We start from the raw sequence: 24,086 nt of genomic DNA on the forward strand, positions 1-24,086 counted from the left end.
ACAGCAGGCTCTAGCTGTTAACATGTTCCCACTGTGTCCGCAGGACTGAAAGTGTCCTTGAGCTTGGAAGAAATGTCCGCAGACAGGTTATCTTCCTGAGTGGGTTCATAAGAGGCAGAATCCTCCTCCCCCGGAGGCAGATTAAGAGAAATGAGGCAAGAGTCTGAGAGGGTCTCTGAAGTGGTAGGAGGGGGGCCACTTGCTGTCCCTGTGGTCTAAAGCCCAGAAAAGATCAGCCATCTTACCTATGAAAGCAGACATACAGTGTGGAAAATAATGATTTGATCCCCTGCAGATTTTGTATGTTTGCCCACTTACAAAGAAATGAAAGGTCTATAATTTTTTATCATAGGTGTATTTTAAATGATAGAGACAGAATATCAACCAAACATCCGGGAAAAGCACATAGTACAAATGTTATGAATTGAGTTGCAGTTCAGTGAGTAAAATAAGTATTTGATCCCCAAGCAAAACATGACTTGGTAGAGAAACCCTTGTTGGCAAGCACAGAGGTTACCTATTGGTTACCAGGTTTGCACACATCTCAGGAGGGATTTTGGTCCACTCTTCTTTACAGATCTTCTCTAAATCCTTAAGGTTTCTTGGCTGTCGCTTGGCAACTCGAAGTTTCAGCTCCCCCCATAATTTTTTTATAGGATTAAAGTCTGGAGCCTGGCTAGGCCACTCCATGACCTTAATGTGCTTCTTCTTGAGCCACTGCTTTGTTGCCTTGGCAGTATGCTTTGGGTCAATGTCGTGCTGAAAGACCCATCCACTACCCATCTTCAGGTTTCTGGATGAGGGAAGGAGGTTTTCATCCAAGATTTTACAATACATGGCCCCACCCATTGGCCCCTCAATGCAGCAACGTCGGCCTGTACCTTTAGCAGAGAAACAGCCCCAAAGCATAAAGTTTCCACCTCTGTGCTTGACTGTGGGGATGGTGTTCTTAGGGTCAGTCAGCATTTTTCTTCCTCCAAACACGGCAAGTTGAGTTAATGCCATCTCAATTTTGGTCTTATCTGACCGCTGCACTTTCTCCCAATCCTTCTCTGAATCATTTAGATGTTCATTGGCAAATTTCAGACAGGCCTTCTTGAGGGTGACCTTGCGGGCACTGCAGGATATCAATCCATGGCGATGTACAGTTTTACCAATGGTTTGTTTGGTGACTGTGGTCCCAACTGCCTTGAGTTCATTCACAAGCTCCTCCCATGTAGTTCTGGGCTGATCCCTCACTTTTCTCATGATCATCCTTACCTCATAAGGCAAAATCTTGCATGGAGCGCCAGCCCAAGGGCAATTGATGGTTATTTTGTATTCTTTCCCTTTGCAAATAAATAGGTCTAACAGTTGTTTTCTTCTCACCAGGCTCCTTGCTGATAAGTCTTGTAGCCCATTCCAGCCTTGTGCAGGTCCACAATCTTGTCCCTAACAGCCCTTGACAGCTCTTTGGTTTTGCCCACAGTGGTAAGGTTTAAATGGAAGAAAGAGATTCTGTGGACAGGTGTCTTTTATATACATAATGAGTTGTTGTTAGGAGCACCTTTACATTGACAGGACTAATCTGTGTACCACATAGCCAGTCTGTGGGGGCCAGAATGATTGTTGGTGGGTAGGGGGTCAAATGCTTATTTTACTCATTGAACTGCAACTCAGTGAGAGGGTGCCCAGTGCACCAAACCAGGCAAACAGAGGTAACACTGGTCTTGTAATGCAGCGGTACACAGTGCTTCTGACCAGGAGACTGAGGTGCACTTGCAGCATGAAGTGTGGCTGTGCTCAACGCACACCAAGGAGAGACCAAATGAGTGGCATGTACAGTAAAAAGGTACCCAGAGGTTGTGCAGGAGCATTGTGAGAATCCCAAGAGCAAGGGCACAAAAAAAGTCCGCCAAATGTACACCAATAAAAGTTCAACTTTGGTAAATAGTTATGGCTCTGATTCACTTTCAGAGTTGCCTGGGGGCCATGACTGAGGCTTACCCTGAGAGTTTTTTGGTCCTCACCATGGCTGCAGCAGAGGTCAGAGGAGATGTGCTGAACACGCTGTGACGGACTTCCTGATACCCCAAATGGATATCTCTGTCTTTAGGCTGTTCCCTGGGTACTGGAACCAGAAGCAAGTGAATATAGCATGGGCTTACCCCAAGAATCAGACAGCACTGTCTTTGGAGTGGAAACATGAACTGGTTTATTGAAGAAAGCACACAGAGTTTGTACCTCACAGAATCAGATAAGAGTTGTGTGTTACATTGAACAATCCCCTCCCCTAGACAGCCGGGTGCCGCATTGGAATTCCTTATGCACAGACACTCTTTGAACCTAAAGAATTACCTTAATTTGAACCTAATGAATGCCCTTAATTAGATAAGAGCGTGATCCCATTATGCCAAAGATTAACTCCCTGTGTCCTGTACAAGCAAGATTTTTTTTTCTTTTGTGTGACCTTGTTAGAGCGGTTTCCCAAGCAGTTGGCTGGGTTTGGCTTTAACAACAGGTATGTATAATTTTTTTTAATACGTTAACATTCATCATTAGCAGCATTCATACTATTTGGCTGGAGTTGCAAACCTTGGAGTGCATTCTCTGCAGAATCTGCTCTGTGACATTGGTTACCCAGAGAGTGGTCAATTGACAGGAGAATACTGCTCTACTCAACATGTGTGAAAAAAATTTTTTTTTTTTTTCAAAATAATTTTTAATTTTTTTTTTTACATTCACCATTTTTTTTCTATTCTGCTTGCTACCCCGGAGGTACTGAGCAGAAAAGCTGAGCCGAATGACGTTCCCTATGAGGATGGGGCGAACGGCAGTGAGTGAGCTGCCGGAGCTTCGGTTCAGCCGATCCAGATGGTCGATCGGCTGAGTCAAACTCCTTCTGCACTTCGGCTCAGCCGAAACATGCAGAGCATGTTCGTCTGACCGAAGGCAGCTGATGTACGGCTTAAATCAGCTGTACAAGGCTGAAGTGAATAGCCAGATTTTGGCTCACGTCACTTTGGCTAGTTATTCCTTCGGCAGCTTTGTGAATAACCCCCTAAATAGATCAACTAGAATGAAGTTAAAAAAAAAAAAAAAAACACAGAAAGAAAAGCTCCTTTAAAGTGGATTTTAATTGCACGGTAAGAAATGATATAGTACTTTGGTCTGTGTCAAATATCTTCTAATACAATGCTGCAACAAGGTCATTATCGCTCAACACAATCGTTTAGGACAAATACACAGACCGCAATCTGGAATTTCACATTCCATTGACAAATCAAGAAGTGTCCTGAATTTCTATAAAAACTAAACAATAAATTACAGTTAGGAATAATAATAAAATGAGCAGTAATTAGTGACATGAAATAAACATCTGCATCTGAATCATGTTCAGGCATTTACAGCCCTTCCCAAATAAGGAACCCTCAGGACATTGAACATACAGCATCATGTATGTATAGCATACATAATACACTAGATCTGAGGCCAGGCCTCGCTTTTCAAACTGGCAAATCTTTCTATTGCACTTCAAAATATTTTATTTGTACAAAAAAAAAACAAAGCCAGCTAATCCTAGGCCCTCTTAAATGTGAAATAAATATTACTAGTTAATTGTTTTACGTAGAAAAATAAATACTTTGAGAAAGTGACATTTGAACAAACAACTAACAATCTGAACAGAGTAAACGAAATAGATGTGCACCTCTCTTTACAAAAAGGCATTTGGTTTTGAAAATGCTATAACCGCAGTGGAAAAAAAAATAAAAATGTATATGATAGATATATATACACATATATACACACACACACACACAGAATTGTATGTAGCATACGTGGTTATTTTTGCACAGGTATACGAACCATTAAGAGTCTTGTAGAAGAGTTTTAGCTGCACATACAGTATCAGCATAATAAGAAGATAAACTTAGTAATGATTCTTCATATTCTATTTTAAAGCCTTTGATTTCTACGTGTAATTTATGAATATGGCCTGTTGAGTTGGCCATACTTGTCTGGTATGCATTATGCATCATGTGCGTTCTGCTCAGTAGTGCTGCACACAGTTCAAGCTTAAATCCCCAATGTAAATGTATTACTCACTTTACTATTTGATCCATCCTGTCATTTCAGCAATGGGTCTGAAGACTGCCGTTCTCTGTAGACGTACGGTACAAGCGTGTCAAAATGTGGGAGACACTTGAATAATTTTCAGCTAACCTATGACCATGTGAAAAGGTGTACTCACTGAAAAGACACTATACCTGACCTTGGAAACAGGTGGTGCAGAAATCCCAAACACATATTTTGGCAAAAACAGCTTAAATCGATTCAGCAATAACGTTTGAATACAAGCTTTAAAAAATGAAGAGGTTCGCCAGGAAATTTCCCATGCACATAAAGTGTGAGAACTCATCACCTTACAGTTACAGATACAGTTCAGATACACGGACAACTACAACAACCTGTCTGGGTCCATGTTAAAACTAAAGTCACAGATCAGGGAAAGGTGATCTGATGGGTAGGTAAAAGATGGGAGCCTGTTTGGCCCAATCTGCTCCTCTGTAAGCAGGCTCAAGGCAGCATTCACTTTCAGAGCATGCTGGGAATACCAAATATAATCTAGGGTATTGCAAGACTCTCCTGTGGGCCGGATTTTCCAGGTGGTGTAAGGAGGCTCAGTCTCTCCATCTTCACTGAGCACCTTGTAGGCACTGTTAAGGTTTAGGCTTGAGGAAGCAAACCTCTTGTATACCTCCTCTGTTGGTTCTGCATTGAAGTCCCCACATACAACCAGGGGGATTTTGGCCCCTTGTGTGAGCAATTCGAGATTCCGCAAGAGATCGGAGCCCTGTGCAAGCCTGAACCTCTCCCACCCAGTGCGGGCTTTCAGGTGGGTAACAGCAAAGCACACCAGTCTGCCAGTCTCTTTACACTGCAGGATTTCAGCAATAGCCACTTGGTTGGTTTTCAGGGTCCTAGCTGACAGCCTGAAGTTGTTACTGCTGATCAGCTGAAATCGGTCCTGCAGAAAGAACAAAGCGCAGCCATCAGGTCCGTTGTTGTGCTCAACATCAAGGCAGGGAGACCATGGCTTTGCTAAAAAAGCACATTGGTAGCCTAACCTACTGAGTATTGGCTGGAACGTGTCAAAATAGTGATCCACTTCCTGCAGGCACAAGACTTCAGGGCGATAAATCAGGATCTCCTCCAGGATCAAGTACTTCCTCTCCTCCCACTTCAGCGCTTCCATGGGACACTTGAGAAAGTTGTCCTTGCCTTCTCCAAGGGCTGTCAAGAAAGAAGCACAGAAAAGCATAACAACATGAATATGACTCATTTTCACCAGGCACAAACAAATGTCATGCGTTGCCTAGAAAAGATGAAGTAGAATGTTGTGTGGACAATACAAGCCCACAGTACGTTCAGAAATACACAGTACACAAGGTTTACACTTTCAGATTAGCAGAATATTGCCAGTTCTAATAAAGTTTTGGCTTTCAATACTGTATGTCTCTCGCTATAGAATAGGAAAAGGTTGCAACCCCTGTCAGGGTTTTATGGTCATCTGTGGAGATTTATTCTATTTATATGTTCTGGTGATCATTGTCACTAGGACTGAAAATGAGGGAAAACCCAAAAACGTGGAGTTTGTCGTCATTAGAACTAAAAGAGAAAAGAAATTGTCCAGTTGGGACATTTGTTTCAGTGACAGCTAACAGTAGATTTACTTTTCTTTGGAGGGTATCCTATCACGTCCTTTTGCGTCTATACGACTGGAAATGAAGGAAAATTTCCCAAAACAGGAAGAAAAAAAAAGGAGGGGGGGGGGGCACTGCTTCTGCCAAAATATGACATGCGCAAGTGGCAGCAAAAGGGTTAAAAGGAAACCAGTACTGTCCTGAAAATGCCCGTTGACTGGCTGTAGTATCACCAGGCTTCAATTTTTATAGGTTTTCTGACAATAGCTGCATGCTTATTTTAGGTAAGTGACGCAAAGTACGTGTGTGTGTAGGTGTGATCAAAAAACAAGGTGATTGCTGCTGCTGAGTGCCATCCAAGGGAAAGGCAATGATCTGAAATACAAGAAGCAGCCTGGTGGAGCTTAGTAATAGTGCATGACAAGTTTCAACTTGTTTGATGCAGTCAGTTGTGAGCTAAAAATGTGGTGCGTCTTAAAGTGTGCCGTAAATCATGGATCACAAAACGCATTAACATGGAATTGTGTTTCAATCTGCAAAAAGTGCTAAAGAAAAAACACAAAAATGTTCAAATTAGTTGATGGCAATGCTGCAGTGACCATGAAGACGGTTGACAAGTAGTTTGAGGAATTTTGTAATGGTTGCGAATCGGTTGAAGATGAGGAGTGATCGGGACATCCTTCAACATCAAAAACCCAAGAGAACGTTGAAAGAGTAAGCAAAAGGGATTCCATCAAACAGGCGACTATGCAACATTTCTGAGGATCTGAACATAGAGGATGTGCGGAGAAAACTGCCTGAGAAATGGGCAACTGTTTCATCCGCCATCATGACAACGCTCCGTGTCACACACCGCAATTTCTGTCAAAAACATTACCATGTGTCCTCATCCACCGGATCTGGCACCATGTGACTTCTGGCTCCTCCCCAAATTCAGAATGACTAAGAAAGGTAAACTTTTTGAATCGATTCCGGACATGGAGGCAGCCATGACAGCACAACTAAAGACACATGAAAAAGGGACTTTCAGAACTGCTTCAGAAAGTGTGATGGGATAAGTGTGTCTGAAGCAAAGGGGAGTATTTGGAGGGGGATTCATGGCAATGTGTCTTTTATGGTCATTACATTTTTTCTTATTTAAACATTCCCCGCATTTCTGGATCATTCCTCATATAGGAGCTAGAGATGACCAGGCATGCAGTATATTTAGGAGGTCAGAATGGCAATCTATATCTAGTACAGATAAGCAATACACCTTGATCACCAGCCAGTCACTAGACAAGGGAGAAGCAGCAAAAGTTCAAGTTGTTGACAACACAATTTTACAAAGAAAAAGAAAGTGCTCATTGAGTGGTGTTGTGCTCACAATTTAATTAGTTTTAAGCATTTATACTATTTAAATTAGATAATACCTTTAGTTATTGGATTAAAAGAGAACTATGGGGTAAGTGTTTTTTCCCCATAGTTCTCTTAAGGGTCACGGGAGGACTTATACTGAGCTTTGGGTCACAGAAGGATAGCTTATCACAAACTACAGCTCATGATCTACTGTGAGCGCCGCAGCCTGGACTGATCCCCACATTACCGTCAAGATCCACCCAGCTGCGTGAGTGACAGCGGGCTCTGCCTATCTAGAGGCAGAGCCCGCTGTACCCGCCCGTCCATTCTGCCAGTCAGCACTGGAGGATTGGAGCGGGGGAATCCCTGCAGGGAGCCGTGAGTGACAGTCACGGCTCTCTGCAGGTACAGGATCTAGAAGTGAGCGAGGGACGGTATGTGTTCGCTCACTTCCCAATCTATTGAGCCGACATGTGACAGTTTCATCGTCACACGTCGGCTCGAACTATGAGGTTGAGTGATTTTCAGGAATTCAAGGATTTGTCTGGAATTCAGAGTAGGGCTGTCAAGCATCTCTCTATCACGCTGCTTTTGGCGTTCATTGAACACAGAGCAGCAATCCAGGGGTCCACATCCGCCATTGGCTTTTTTGCTGAAGCACTGGAAATATTATATAAATACAACTTGCTTTCCACTGTGCCCAGGAAATGAGCCAAGGGCAAGTGTGCACCCTTGTAGCACTGCTCCAATGAACCCTAGAAGCCCAGAGACAGGGGACTCCGAATCCCATTTATGCTGTGCTCAGCAGTCAGGAGCTGGCCCGAGCTTGGTCTACCAGAATTAACATACACCTATGCTTTATAAAACTGTATCATCACAGGTAAGCACGGTGGGTATTGCAGATTGTTTATGCCTGTCAAAATAAAAATCACACTTATGGACACAATGCTCCTACATAACATGGCACATGTTTACATTCTCTTACCTTGAGCAAGGATATTCCATTGCATGACCCTAAAGGGATGGGGGCTGCTGAAATCATCTCTGTGATGGACAAATTCTCTAAGGAGCCGGGGAGGCCTTCCCTGTAGGGCAACTTGGCATTCCTCCAAAAGATCCTTGGGGTCCAGCGGATCCAGCTGGTCATGCTCTGACTGTTCCAGGTAATCCTGAGGCTGGGGGATGGCTGCGGTACTGCTGAGAGTCTTGGCAAGAGCACTGTACAGGCGGCTTGTACCGTTTCCCATGGAACAGACTGGAAGAAGGAAGAGAATATGTCAACGTTCAAATGCCGACAAATGTGAAGCATTACTTGCAGTTCAACAACTTAATTATTATAGAAAATTTTACTCCAATTCTGGTTTTGGATACTTCCTGTTTGACTTCTACATTTGATTCCAACTGCTGACTCTCGACTGATGCAACTTAACTATTAATGCAAATACAATCTGAAGGGAGCACTGCTGAGCTGCAGAACAATCAGGGTTTTAAACAGTGGACAGAAGAAATAAGCGTATATTTTCTAGGTGATCTAAGGGAACATAAACGGATTTCATTTGTTCCAATGCGTTTGCTGCCAACTTTGTACCCTCCCAGTTTCTGGTACCCCAAAACCTGGACCTTAAGCATCAGAGCACAAATGGCAGATACTAGCACACAAAAAAAAAAATCTGACTTCTTCAGACTAGAACAGCACAGAACACAACAACCCAGCAATGCTTACATACCATGCAGACAACACCAATGTGCATGGTTGTACTAAACAAATGGAGACAACTGTCCAAGAATGGAGATCTTTCATCAGAGGTGCTCATCAGCAAGAAACTGCTAAAATGTTTCACTGGCTGGTGACAGCAGATGGACAGAATTGTGAACACAAAGCCAGGGGCTATTGCACAGGCATCATAGTCCATGAAGTAGATGCTGATTCTGCGCAATGCCTGATCAAAGATGCCAACTTTATGGAGAGAACGGAATATGAAGGCACTGTCAGCACTCAAGTGAGGGAAAACCCAAAATTTAGATTTTTATTCTTTCTAAAAAAAAGTTTTATGGTTTTTTATTTATATTTAGATGGTGGGTGGGTGGAGGGTTTGGGGGTTAGAGAGTGGTGGTGGGGTGGTGAGAGGGGTTTAGGAGGATGGTTGGGTGGGGTGGAGAGTAGGAGGGGATAACGGCGTTTTTAATCGGAACAGTCTTAGAGGGGATTTCTCTCACAGTTTTCTGGCCATACAAGGTTAATATTTCAGCAGATTCACAGATATCGGCCAAACAGTGGGTGGCCCTGCTGGCTTGCCATAACTCAATAGCCTGCAGGCGGAATGAAAACATTTGAAATAGTGTGTGACCAGTTTAAAGAACTATCAGTGTAAGCAACAATGCCAATACATAAGGAAGCACAATTCCTCCTCCCACCCCCCACCAACCAATATGGAGCACTGAGGTTTCATATGTCCTACCTTCAGATGGAACAACATGGTATCCCATTTTCCTGTTTGACATTGAAATTGCAATTTGTACATCCATCCTGCCTGAACAGCTCTTTACACTAAAACAACGCTGCAGACAAGTCACAAACCACATCAATGTCCTCTATGTTCCAGTTACTGTGGAAGGGTTTAGATCACCTTGCCACTAAGTCTGTCTAAACCCATTAGTGGATAAGAGAAGTTAAACGCGTTAGTCAGTAAGCCATACCAGTGACAATCAAGGGCGTCTGTCTGGCTGGTGATGTACACAAAGCTTACTGGCTGCACTCCTTCCTGCTTTCCATGTTCCGAGAGAGAGAAGTAAAAAGACTTGAGCAACTTTTCTAGCAAAAACCGTTCATATGGTTTGCTCCTGAAATTCAGATTTTCCTTCTGTCACGTAATGAGGTAGCCACACTTGTTATATACATCATTTTGAATAAAAAAAGATTTCTATATGTTCCTACAGTGGACATTGCATGGTGTATAAAGGGTCTGACCAAGAACATCAGGAACCACGATGATTGAGAGTAGGGCTGCAACAACTAATCAATTAAAATTGATTATAATCAAGAATGAGAAACTGTCAGCGATTCTCATCATCGATTAGTTGCTTTTCGATTAGTTGCAGCCGCCATCGCCCTGCTCCTCTACAGGTGAAACTCAAATAATTAGAATATCGTGCAAAAGTAATTGCAGTAAGTGCGGCAAAAGGGGCCCAAACCAAGTACTGAGTACATATGCATGCTTGTACTTTTCGATATTGTTCTATGTACAATCCGTGTTTTATTGATTGCATGTAATCTACTTTTTTGAGGTTGTGGATTTGGGGTTCTTGGGGTTTTCATGAGCTGTAAGCCATAATCATCACAATTATGACAAATCATGGCTTGAACTATCTTGCTTTGCATGTAATGAGTCTATCTCATATATTAGTTTCACCTTTTAAGTTGCATTAGTGAAATAAATGAACTTTGCACAATATTCTAATTATTCGAGTTTCACCTGTATTCTCTCTGCTGGCAGCAGCGGTCTGTGTCCCTTTCAGTCCCTGCCTGTATTGGCAGAGGCAGCAGGGACACAGACCACTGCAGCCGGCACCAGCGGGGAGGAGAGACTGCAGTAACTAACTCTGCATTCCAGCGCGGTGCCCCCCCCACACCCCCCATACCTCCTCTTCTACTGGTGTTCTATCAATCCCTCGGACTCGAGTCTCCCATCAGGCGTCAAGTCTCCCATCAGCGGCTGAAAACAGTAGCCATCCTGCTATTGGATATTTTATCTGCTGATTGACAACACTGCCTGTTGTCAATCAGCAGAGGAGGACCTGATGGAGAACTTTCTCCTTCAGTTCCCTCCTCTATAGATTGACAACAGGCAGTGGGCGACAATAGCAGGCTGGCTATTGCCTCCACTCACTGCACGGACATTCAGCAGGCAGCTGTCATTCCCCAGCAAAAAGGAAAGGTAACGAGGGGTCTAAAAGACCCCTCATGTCACCTTAACCATTTGCTGTCCGAAGCCCTCGTTCACACCTGAACGTTTTGTAGCGCGTTCTACGCTCGAAGAACGCTCTACAAAACGGTCAAAAATATAAATTGCATTGGAGTCAATGGACTCGTTCCCACCTCGCCGTATTTCCGCCCGTCCCGAACGCGCTACAAAACGGCCCACGCCTGAAAAAGGTACAGGTACTACTTTGGGCCGTTTTGTAGGGCGTTTTCCATTGGAATACAGCCAAGTAGCCTTCGGAATTGCGCAACTTTTTAACCGCGAATCGCGGTATAAAAACCACGCGACAGACGCGCTTTTGCAATACGCCTAGGTGTGAACGAGGGCTTTGCACACACATGATAAAATATAAATTGGCTAGAAAACAGCTTCAAACCCCCCAAACAAATGATATATGTTCTGAAAGCAGAGGCCCTGTAGAATAAAAAGAAAAAATGCTAGCTGCAATTTTATGTCACATGGAATTTGCACAAATGTTTATCAAACATGTATTTTTAGAATAAAATAAACTTAAATTTAGTGCAGAGAAACATAATATACTGTAATACCCAATATAAAATATGAAAGATGGGGGTCACGTCAGGTAAATGGATACCAAACATGTCAAGACTTAAAACTGCGTTCGCCCGTGAAGCCGCAAAAAACTTCAATACCCCAAATTTCCCAAAAGGGAACACTGTAAACGCTGTTACCGCTCATCAGTTTAGTGCTAACAGTGATTGATGGCCCTAGAATTATTGTTCTCACTCCGACGTTTACGGCAATATGCAACGTGTGGCGAAATTTATATATATATATTTCATTTTTTAAGTAACCCTATTGCCATCATATAGGGGGTCACATGGCACAAACGATCCGACGGCTGTATAGACGCCGGATCACTTGTACATTAAAAAGGAGAACTATGACATGAGTGATTTCCACTCACCTCATAACCGTCATCCGGCTGCGGCGTCTCAGTATACCGCGAGCTGTAGCTCGCGGTATACTGAGCTTAGGGTAACGGGAGGATGCTAGTTTGTGTCCTCCCGTTACCCTAAGGAGAACTATGGGGAAAAGCCCTGGCCCCATAGTTCTCCTTTAACAGCCATCGCTGGCTGTTAAAAAGGACACCAACCACCATCTATAGACGGATTGTGGCACGGAAGTGGCTAATATACACTGAGTGGATTATTATGACCACCCCATCAGTACTTCGTTGGGCCACGAGATGACTTAGCTGCGCCGCCTCGTGACTCCACGAGATGTTGAAAGGTGATGCGAGGAATCTGACACTGGTACAAGACAACAGAAGGACAACAGTGCAGTCTTGCCACTCTCCGTTCTGCCCTAACATTGACTAGTCGCTGACGGCCACAATTCGCACGTTCAGACCCAGATTTTCGGCTGACAGTCCAGTCTGTAAACACTTTAACAATGAGCCCCTCTTGAACATTTAACAAATTCTGCTGTTTTGCTGATACTCGCTCCATGGCTCCGAGCGCCAACAATCATCCCACGTTCAAAGGCTGTTAAATCCCGTTTTTACCCATATCTTCTACTGTCGTGGTAAACAACCTGCTTCCCTATTTATAATGGTCTGGCCCTCTAGCAACTTCAGCGCCAAATTATAGCTAATTTGCCTACAAACGTCAGGTGGTCATAATAATCTGCCCACTCAGTGTATATCTCTATCTCCATCTGTTACGGGCTGACAAATTTTGCTGCAGGAGGTGCGATTCATTTCAATGGATCCTAAATGCACCTCCTGTCCACAGTGTGATCGCCCGCACTAGAGCGCGTAGTACCCGTGTTCCAGTGCATGGCGATTTTTAAAAAATGTGCATACCTTTTAATTCCGAAGTAAATTTTGTTAAGGTGCCATACACCATACAACCATTGTACAACTTTTTTTGTCCAGACATCTCACCCCCGTTCAATTTTCTTACAACTAGCCCATCATGCTCAGACCAATGTAGTTCGCAAGTAACGCTGGTCAGCCCCACCATTTTGAGATTTTTGTTGTACAACAATGCCACTAACCTGTCAATTGACATTCAACTAGACAAAAGTTTTCTAGCTTTCTGCTTGAAAGACAAAAATCTGCCAGTTGTACAGTAATTGTTGTACACTTCCCATCAGCTGCCAGATTTTCGGATGAAAACTGCGATTGCAGACAAAGATCTCCAAATTGTAAGGTGTATGGGCACCTTAATGCTGCATTTGTGTATTTTATTTTAAATAAATGACGGTAATAATTTTTCTTCTTAAATCGAAAAAAAAAAAAAAAATCAGCCAACTAAATCGTTAGTTGCAGCCCTACATTGTAATCAGTACTGATGGGTGAAAGTTAGTGAACCCTACAAGACTGACCTGTCGCAATGTTCGGATTGTTTCTCCTTACCGAGCACTGTACAGTTTGCACACACATGTTACAACACAAACTGATTTGCTTCATTCTGCCTCCCACAACACCTCAGAGTACATTGTTCAAGCTTTAACCACTTGATGACCAGGGTGTTACACCCCCTTCCTATCCAGGCCAATTTTCAGTATTCAGTGCTGTGGTACTTTGACATTTATTCCATCATGCAACGCTGTACGGAAATCACTTTTATATCTTTTTTTGGGACACACTTTTCTTTTGGTGGTATTTAATCACCACTGGGGGGTTTATTTTTTACTAGAAAGTATAGAACTAGGGGTAGAAAACGGCTGTTCAATGGGTGGAGTTTCTGCCCTACTTTAACATTATGGCACACTTACCTTACAAGTGTGTCCTTCTCTAGCGATGTGATCGCCTGCCACTTCTGGATTCCCAGGTAGCTCTTTTGACCATTGGGTTGCCACTGATGACTCCCCCCACATCAGGCCCATTTACACCAACTTGCAACACACGTGCAGTACAAATGTACAAAAGGAAAAAAATTAAATAAAATTTGCTCGGAGAAAGAGCAAGAGATTTTTTTGGCAGGAGAGTGATTTTGTGTGTCCCTTCTGACAAAAATCCCTACCTCCTAGCAATGTTTTATCTTTACTTCCACTTTAATACAAAAAAAAAAAAAAGAAGTCATTGGCATCTTGGTTTTCTTTCCTAATATTTCACAAGCGGAACGCAAAATGCTTTCTAATTCAATAACGGAAACGTCAAAGGATTCAACATCTGCAAGTGGCCCCAAGTATAAGCATAGTGTAACAAAACCAGTACAGAATGTTTAGTCCTGGTCAAAAGCATTACGCAGAAAGAGGCGTCTAAAAATAACGCTGTGCCCTGCTACAACCAGCAGAGAGTTACACAAGATTACTTTTGTTTGAGTTACCAGAGCCAAGAGAGCCTAGGCCACTCCTTGAAATCTACTCTGCTCAACCTCTATGACCTTGGCTAACGTGCTAAATGCAGATACGTTTCTCCGTGCTTTGACGCCATACTGTGTGGTTTGGTTGTCGTCACCAGAATGCAGTTATTACCCACTTGAGTGGCTGAAAACCAGTGAAGGCAGCCCTAACATTGGACGCAACCTACCCCCTGCACCTACTAGTCATCTGCTTGTTTAGCGTGTCATTGAAAACTGTAGAGGAAAGCCAAAGACGACATACGCACCTGAAAAAGGCTGTCAATTTTACAAGCTCAGGGGACGCTGCTAGTTCCAACCACGGACATCATGAAATTTAAACTTCATGGTCACATGAACAAGGTATCCATTGAACAGGACACAGTGACATCTAGTGGAAGACAATGTCAACTACATGTTCTTCATGTTTCACTGGGAAACTACTCTTTCATAGGGGTTTATTTTTAAAGAGTGGCAACAAATTTTATTATTTTTTTTAAGGTTTTCTGCCCCTAAAAATGGATTTAGCGGGACTAAGAATAGCAAAAATAGTTTCAAATTCAACAGGCCTTAATGTATATCTTGACAATGTGACACAAAATAGAAGCCCAGAAAAGATGGCGACCATCAAAAATAAACAGTAATGAGGCAAAGGAAGTTGCAATAAATGTTCTTAGTACACATTTGTTTATGTTGCATAAAAATTTAGGCTCAAAGCAGCCTTGCTACAATACTCATTGCCTTTGCCCCCCAAATTAATATTCCTTTTTGTCACTAGATCGATCCCCTCCCCGTTCTATGGGACCGGGAGCGATGCAGATTGCATCACTTCCGGTCCCTGGGCTGTCAGATCACGGCTCTCTGCCGTGACGAGGGACTAGATTCCCCCCTCTCCGCTCCAATCCTCCAGCGCTGACTGGCGGAACGGACAGGGGAGGGAGCGGGTACAGCTGGCTCTGCCTCTAGATAGGCAGAGCCAGCTGTCACTCACGCAGCTGGGCAGATCCAGACATAATTGTCGGGATCTGCTTCAGCTGCGGCGTTTCAGTATACTGAGCTTAGGGTGACGGGAGGACGCTAGTTTGTGTCCTCACGTTACCCTGAGAACTATGGGGAAAAGCCCTGACCCCATAGTTCTCCTTTAACTTTACATGTAAATATCACACTTGGGCCTGTCCCATCCACCTCCTCAGCCGAGCCTCCCCATTGATATTCAGCCTTGTAGATTTTTGATCTCTCTCTCTCTCTATTTTTAATTCATATGCTTAACGGATAAGTGCACTTATCCCCTTTGCCCCTACATTAAAAAAAAAAACCCTCCATAACTACATACTTTGTTTCAATGGGCGCAGCCTCTGTTGCTTATTTACATGCAATAGTAAAAGTCTTGCTGTCCTGGCCATGTTTGTGCATTACAACTGTGTCCCAAAATGAAGTCTATAGGGCTGTAATGCACAAGCATGGCCAGGATGTAAAAAAAGCCCTGGAGGCTGCGGCTATTAGATCGAGGTAACTATGCATCTGTTGATGGTGCACTTACCCCTTAAAGTGCAACTTTACCCTGCACTGCATGGGTTAAATGCTCATTTATCTAGGAGGGAAATAAATAAGTCAAACTACTTCCCCCCTCACTACACTGGCAGCCGGCTCTTTTCTATGCTGCCCCTCCAGGCAGTGAAATGACCAGCCATGCAGAGAGGGGGAAGTTTGTGGGAGTGAGGAAAAAAGGCAAGTACTTCTTTCTTTCCCCCTAAACAAGCATTTAACCCATTCAGTGCTGGAGGGGACCCCATTGCATGGGTATATTTAACAGCAGCCTGGAGTGGGGCTTTAATCCAACCTGCCCAAGTACTATATGCCTTTGTAAATAGCACCCTATCGCACCATGCCAACAGACGCATGTTGCAGCACAATGTGTGGCAATGTACGGACTTGCAATGGGAAGGACTGTCAGAATGGTACATCATTCTTGGTGCGTTAGGTAGAACTATTCGCTGAATCGACTGACTTAAAGTGACATTAAAGGCAAAGTCCTCCCCCCCTTCTTCATGCTAGTGTAAGGACTTACTTTAAAGGAGGCCTCTTGATCCAATCATCTTCTTTCCAGTAGTTTTCAGGAGCCCATCCAGCGCTGGTGCCGATCTCTGATCCAGAGCGGACGCCCGTCTCTTCCCGTCCCATGGAGTCTGTGCGGTGCACGCTGCTTCATTAACTTACACTGCGTCTCCTCTTCTCCTGGCCGAAGAGCTGTACTGCGCATGCGCCGCCCCATCATCCTTTGCGGCCACCCAAGAATCTTCGGACGGGAGCATGTGGCGGAGACAGATGAGTTTTAACCCTTTTGTAATTTTCTTTTATGTTTTTGCATACATCTACTAGCTAGTACCGTAGTAGATACATGCAAAAAAACAACAGGAGGCCTCAATTATCCTTTAACACAATGCACATACCAAGTGTTAATGTGCCACAATGGTGCGGATTCCTAAAAGGTAGTTTGCACAGATGGACTCATCCTGAGTTCCGCACAATCCTGACTAATAAAGCAGCCCGTGAGTTTTAAAGAACGAAAAAAAAATCTGGTTAAAGACCTCCTATACTTATCTTTCCCACCCCTATCTACAGATCTTCTATGCCTGAGAGCTAGTCCCAAGCAAGAGAAGGGTGCAGGCATCCGACACATGAAGAGCCAAAATTTGAGGAACAGCAAGAAAGGAGAGTATAGTTCTTCTCTTTAAGGCCTCTCAAAAAAAAAAATGCTTGTTGCCTGGCTGTCATGCAGACACTCAGGCTGCCAAACTGAATCACTGACCAAAAATTAATAAATATACAAAACAAAGACTTCTGACTTTCCTTATCTGAATATTTGTTTAAGTGCCCATTCACACGGTGTGATTTCCACCGCGATATCGCGCATATTTGCCACGCGATATCGCGAGAAGTTCACGCCCAATGATTTTCAAGGGAGCTGTTCTATTCTACAGCTCCATGTTGCCTGTCGCTCGTGCAGGACCCTTTTTCCCACGGATATCGCACAATTTTTCTATTTTTGCATGCAGCCCCCAGCTCAATCGTCGCCGGAACTTTGCCCGAACGGCCGCGCTATCCCAGTCGCGCGGATCTGCTCGAGGCAAGTGTCGCTCAGTGTGAATGGGGCCTAAGGTCAGTGAGTCAGCACAACAGAAAGTCAGCTAGCATAGGAAGAGGTCAGCAATGGCAGCTGAAATATTTCTCAATACAGGCTTAACAGCTGATGGATTGGATTCCTTCCTATGCGGTCAATGCAAAACTATTATTGGAATTAGCCAAAGGGAAAACATAATAGGACACGTCATCTCCTCTCAGTGTATGACAATTACAGGTTTAGGTTCGAACTACGGTCTTGCAGACACAGTGAGTGCAGGACAGTTATAACCAGACTCGTGTGCTCAATGACAGTCTGGCTGTCCATGAGAGGATGGGTTTTTTTTTTTTCTTAAAAAGGGTCATTAAAGCCTTGCGTGTTTTTGCAAATATCTAATGCTAGCAAGCAGTAGTTGTATGCAAAAACCATTAAAAAAATAAAATAAAAAAACAATATTTTAAAAAAAGGGTTAAAACTTACCAGTGTCTCTGCCATGCGCTCCTGTCCGAAGATCATGGGGCGGGCGTATGTGCAGTTCAGATCCTCGGTCAGGAGAGGAGGGTAAGTTAATGCAGCAGTGTGCACCGGCACAGACTCTGTGGGACACGAAGTGCCAGTTAAGAGAGAGGAGCCAGCGCTGGAGGGGCTCCTGAAAACTACAGGAAAGATGAGCGCATCAAGAGGCGTCACTTAAGGTAAGTCCTTACACTAGCATTTGGGGGGGGAAGGAATAGTGCTTAATGTCACTTTAAACTGAGGAAAACAAAAAACAAAAAAAAACCCTTACAACTGGACATGAAGCAAACCTCAACAATGAAATTCTATGATTGTTTGAATAGGATTTTTGTACTTGCTGTGAAATCCTTTCCTTGGAGTGCATTAAAGCACACAGAAGCCTTTAGGTTATACTGCAGTCTACAGGAGGACTGGACATTGGGAAAAAGGAAAAACAAACTCACTGTAGTCCAGCCCAGAATAAACTCTCCCGCTACCAACATGCCTTAGTTTTGTAGCAAGCAGTTCTAAGAGCATGATCTCAAAACACAGAGGGGGGGAGACCTGTATTGCTCAATGGCCTCCAAGAAAAGGATTTACAGTGAGTACAAAAATTCTATTTCCCCCTCGTTCATTGAGGGATACAGGAAGTCTATAGCCTTCGGGACTCACAAAAGCACTGCAGCTGAGGGGTGGACAACACAGCAAAAAAAAATGATAACAGGCCCAAAAAACTAACTAAAAAACCCCCCAAAAATACACACACCCGAGGACGAGTAATTGCCTGCAGCTCTTAGGCCCCATTCACACTGAGCGATTTATCGCGCTGTAATTCCCACGATATCGCGGCTATTTACCACGCGATATCACTTTCCAATGCATTGCAATGGGGCTCTGTCTGTCGCGGGTCGTGCGTCGCTACAGCAGGACCCTTTTTGGAGCAGATTTTGCCACGATTCTAGCTTGCTCAATGCAAGCATTTGCGCGATATCGCACAAAATGCAAATTGCGTGACAAACGCGCGATTTGCGAATCGCTCAATGTGAATGGGGCCTTAGTATTAATATCTGTATATGGTTTTCTGTGGTATTCGCAACGAATATTCGGAAACTCATCCGAAACTAACGACAATTCGGATTTCTTCCGAATCCAAAACCCGAACCAAATTGAATTTCGGATCCGAATCACGAAATACCTGAAGCGAATGTCAGCACCTATTTTGAATGATGGTTCATCTGAGCCACCTAGAGATAGTGGTACAAGAAGCTGGTGATGCACCTTTCACTATACTCACCACTGTCCAAGTCCCTCACCAGAGTGGTTTCCAGGTGCATAGGACTGCCAACACAGTGTTTCAGATGGCCAGTCCTTAAACGTCCCCTTGCTATGACATCCCTCCTTTTCTGGATCCTGATAGGACCCCACTAGCAAACAGTCTGGATGTTTCCGATCTCCAGAGAAAAAAAGCTTAAAAAGTGGTTGCAAAGGGAAAGTCTTTGTGGCCTTAGAAGTTTTAAAAAAGGCCTTAGACCAGAAACAGTACTTGTAGAGACAACAGGCTGATCCTCTAGTTTCAGAGTTGTGTGCACCATATTATAGCCATACCAGACTCCTTTAATTTGGGAGTAACAGTAGAATAGTATCTTTGAAGCCACAAAGGCCACAGGAATATCAGATATAGAATCTGTAGCAGAGTCAGTAAAAAAAATGGATAATTTGGGGGAAAGTGTCCATAAAATCTTGCACGATTCTAGTAAAAGTCTCATCTGAGAGTGAGTGCCAGGCACAACCGGTGACACCAAAGAGGAATCTGCATGGCAGTAAAGCAATGTATAGGTCTCAGGTGCTCACAAACCCCAAAGAGCTGTTAGCAGGTGAGGTTCGGATGGCCAGAGGTGACCGAAGTCACAGGCAGCAGGAACAGATTAAGGTTTGAAGTTCCACATGGCTTTTTCTAACAAGAGGGAGCAGCAGCAGGGAAATCCTCACCTCAACCAGCCTACTCGCTGACCCAACAGGGAAAGCGATGAAGAAAATGCCACTGGACCTCTGCAACTAACTTTTACCAGAACAGAATTTGGAAAGTCTCCTCGGCAGAGCCCAGTGACCAAAGGCCACTTCCACGCTATCCACAAACTTGTAGCCGATTGGTTACTATGGGCAACTGCTCCAGATTTGGTCTGCTCCAGATTTGAAAAACTCCCCCCACTATGTTGTCATGTCAAATAGGAAGGTAGGGGCACACCAGACATGTACTTGCAGCGTGTTCAAAAGGGATAAAACATTAGGAAATTTACATATTTTACAGAAATGTACATTACATTTTTTTTTTTTTTAAATGCCTTTAGCATACACTTTTACTGCAGTGCATCTCTATCAGGCACCACCATCTGTGGCCATTACACCTAGGCTCGGCATAGATAGGTAAATATTATGGCAGACTACAAAGATACAAATGGTGTTGTTATCTGCCTGACACACAAATGGTATTTCAGGATTCATAGATAGCAAACAAAGGCATTGTTCACTATGTACTCAGTATGTTAATGTGTCTTTAATCTAGCATTAAACATTGCTCTGCCATTTCAAAGTGTTAAACAAAAAGTGGATCGCATGCTGGATCTAATGTCTCGTTCTTTTATTGCCCCCCAATAGGCAGTTTTGTCCAATCTGCTGAGAATCATGCATAAAAGAACAATGTCCTGAATTCTAAAGTCTCCAGCCCTGTCCTAATGACAAACTGCCTGCTGTTGCTATAATGCAACTTAGGAGTCACAAAAGAGAAGTCATGGAGCACAGCACAGAAACACCCAAATCATATATGTTGCTCTCGAGAACTAAAGCAGGAAAGAAAGTGGAAGAGTGGCCCACGGGAACCAGATGTTAGTAGACTCAGAAGAATTGATCACCACACACAGACCTTCTACAAAGGATGATCAGTGCAAGGGGTGTCTGCTCAGGGTACAAAGATGAATACTTGTGCATGGCTCACGTCAAGATCACGTACAGGTTGAATGTTTCAAACATCTGCTGTCTAAAGGATGCGCCAAACCCCTGGTGGCGAACCGAATTCCTTTAGCACTTTTTGTGCAGTCCTCGGGACCCCTGCAGACAGTAGTCCGTTTCTCCTTTGCTCTGTAATAACAGCGATCTTTACCAGTTTAAAGTAATGTGTCCCCAGTACAGTATATGACTTTCTCCTGAAGTATGTCCCCTGTCACCAACAACTCTAAGGCTGGGTTCACACCTAGGCGGATTGAATATGCACGTTTTTCGCGCTTTTTTTACCGCGATTCGTGGTAAAAAACCCGCGCGAAAAACGTGCGTTTCCGAGGGATACTTGGCTGTATCCCAATAGAACCGCCCGACCAAAAAGCCCCAAAGAAGTACATGTACTTCTTTGGGCGTAGGGCGGTTTCCCGCACGTTCGTACTCGCGGAAAACCGCCCAGATGAGAACCATGCACATTGAAAATAATGGCATTTCCCTGTTTGAGCGTTTTTCCGCGAGTACGAAAGCGCGGGAAAAACGCCTAGGTTTGAACCCAGCCTTATAGGATATTTGCAGTCTCTGAGCATGTCTACACACTCAGACCATCTCTACCCTGTTTCCCAAAAAATAAGACATATACCCAAAATACGATCTAGTACTATTTTTGGGAATTGCTAAAATATAAGACCTACCCCGAAAAGAAGACCTAGTTGTGACCATTCCGAGGGCCAGTGGTGGCATAAGGGGGAACTTGAAGAGCCACGGGAGAGAATCCGTTGTGCCAACGATGCCAGCGCTAGAGGAAGCGAGGCGGCAGCGGAGGGAGCAGAGCCGCATAAGCCGATGCCTCCTCTATGGCGTCGGCTCCCTTCACAGGTGGAGTGATACCAAATACACTCCGCCTGTGAGGAATCGATCGTGAAAGTGCACTTCGCTCATTCTGGCCAGAGATTGGTTAGCAAGGTACGGCACCCCTGGTCACCATATTTTTGTACATGAATACATGTAGACTGTTGTAAGTGTGGATTGTACATAAAAAAAAAAAATAAGACCTACACCAAAAATAAGACCTAGTGTGTTTTTTTGAGCCAAAAAAAAAAAAATATACCGTAAGACAGTGTCTTATTTTCGGGGAAACACTGTAGTAGCATACCTGTAGTCTCTGGCCATCTCCTACAGGGTATCCACACTCTCTGACCATCTCTAGTAGCATACCTGTAGTCTCTGGCCATCTCCTACAGGGTAGCCACACTCTGACCATCTCTAGTAGCATACCTGTAGTCTTGGGCCATCTCCTACAACTTCTCTACACTCCCTGGCCATCTCGAATAGCATACCTGTAGTCTTCACCAGCTCCTGTTTTCATGTATAAGCAGTCTCAACAACATTACACTGAATATCGTGTGGCCCTTTGAGGTCCGCTACATCAGGGGAATTGACCACCACAGCTCTAACCTAAAAGAAGCTCAGGTCCACCTGAATGATGTGGAAGAAACCTACATATTTAACTCACCATTTAAGACCAGAAATGCAATACAATGACATTACAATGGGCTAAGGCAACACAAGCAGAAATGTTTACTCCAGGTACTGATCATTGTCACAGGTGACTGTAAAGGAAATGAAGCCACAATTAGCATGCAGACAGCACAGAATGTACTAACTGGACACAGCACACATGCTGTTATAACCCCTTGAAAGGCACACAGCGAGACATTGTGTGCTGATTTACGGATACACACATAAGCAGTGATGCGACAGCCCCGCTCAGCTCCATACCATGGGCACCGCAGTGCAGTTAATACCATTTTGGCTCCCGCATGAATCACCACCCCTCCCCCACATGTAGTGCTCGTTATATAATACAAGCTGCTCATCTTCTGCTTTATATAACACGACACACACAACCGAGCCACTGATCACATCGAACACAATGCACCGACGCCTGGAACATTCCACATTCCTGAACAGAACATTGTAACAGCTCATCATATTACCGGGAACATTAAAAGCAGACCTTTCCCCAAATAATCTACTAAAGGGGAAATAGCCTTTAAATCATTTTCACATGATTGGGTATTTAAACAAATATTCACCCATTAGTTAAGGTCAGTGAACATACTCTACAGTAAGAACAGTCTTCTTAAATCCCCCCACCCTTTCAGTTTTGTGTCTGGATTTCTCACCTAGACAAGACTGATGTTGGCTGTAATGGGCACCCATGTGCAGGATTGGCAACACTCACATTCCACCCATGTGCACCCTGCACTTTAGCATTGAAGCAATTCATTTACACATGTCCATAATAATGGCAGTGGCAGTGCAAGCACCACAGATTGATGGCATTTGCTTTGCCATTACTACGGCAATGTGTAAACCAAATCATTGCGCTTTTCTGCGCTGGATTTCATGACATGGCAGTGCCTTCCTTTCCCCACTTGTTTTGGATGAAGTTCCTCTGTTGAGGAATCCCACATACCATCCAGCACACACTAACCTGATCACATGACCAGCCACCCCTAGAACCCAGAGCCCCAATCCAGCACACACTCATCGGATCTAAAGCCACAGGGCTGTAGCTACCATGGGGCGAGTGAGGCACTCGCCTCAAGCGCAGCTGAGAGGGGGCGCAGCCAGGGCTGGGCTGGCTGCACCCCCTCACCCATGTTGCCATGGCGAGCACAGGATGCCATTGGCAACAGGGGCGCTACGCGGCCAACACAGCCCCGGCTCAGCAGGGAGAAGAGGAGTGGCTCCAGCTTCTCCTCGGATCCCTGCTGCTCTCCCCCACCTGTATGGGCAGAGGACTCTGTGTCCTCAAATCTTTTTCTATTTCAAAAAGGGAAATGAGAGGGGTCTGTTTAGATTACGTGACATGGCACCCCTAGAACCCGGAGCCCCATTCCAGCATACGCTCATCTGATCTATAGCCATACCACCTGGTTACATGACCTGGCACCCCTAAAACCCAGAGCCCCAATGCAGCACACACTCACCTGATCTATGGCCATACCACCTGATCACGTGACCAACCACCCCAAAAACCGGAGCCCCATTCCAGCACACACTCTCATCTGATCTATAGCCATACCACCCGATTACATGACCCGACACCCCTAGAACCAGGAGCCCCATCCCAGCACACACTTACCCGCTCTGGGCGCCG

At 44.3% G+C, this 24,086-nt stretch overlaps 1 protein-coding gene across 1 annotated transcript in view; it reads right to left on the bottom strand.

Moving 5' to 3' along the window:
• Positions 1–4,360: 4,360 nt before the first annotated feature.
• Positions 4,361–24,086, bottom strand: part of NOCT (nocturnin) — a 20,304-nt gene continuing 578 nt past the window's right edge. The window contains exons 2-4 of the mRNA XM_018557095.1: positions 24,072–24,078; positions 8,008–8,277; positions 4,361–5,274 (exon numbers count right to left, since the gene is read on the bottom strand). Of these exons, the coding sequence (XP_018412597.1) occupies positions 4,439–5,274; positions 8,008–8,277; positions 24,072–24,078 (1,113 nt within the window). The 3' untranslated portion in view covers positions 4,361–4,438. The remainder of the gene's footprint in view (positions 5,275–8,007; positions 8,278–24,071; positions 24,079–24,086) is intronic.

The sequence above is a fragment of the Nanorana parkeri genome, unplaced genomic scaffold, assembly GCF_000935625.1.
Source record: "Nanorana parkeri isolate BGI_ZX_2015 unplaced genomic scaffold, ASM93562v1 scaffold267, whole genome shotgun sequence".
Taxonomy (NCBI): domain Eukaryota; kingdom Metazoa; phylum Chordata; class Amphibia; order Anura; family Dicroglossidae; genus Nanorana; species Nanorana parkeri.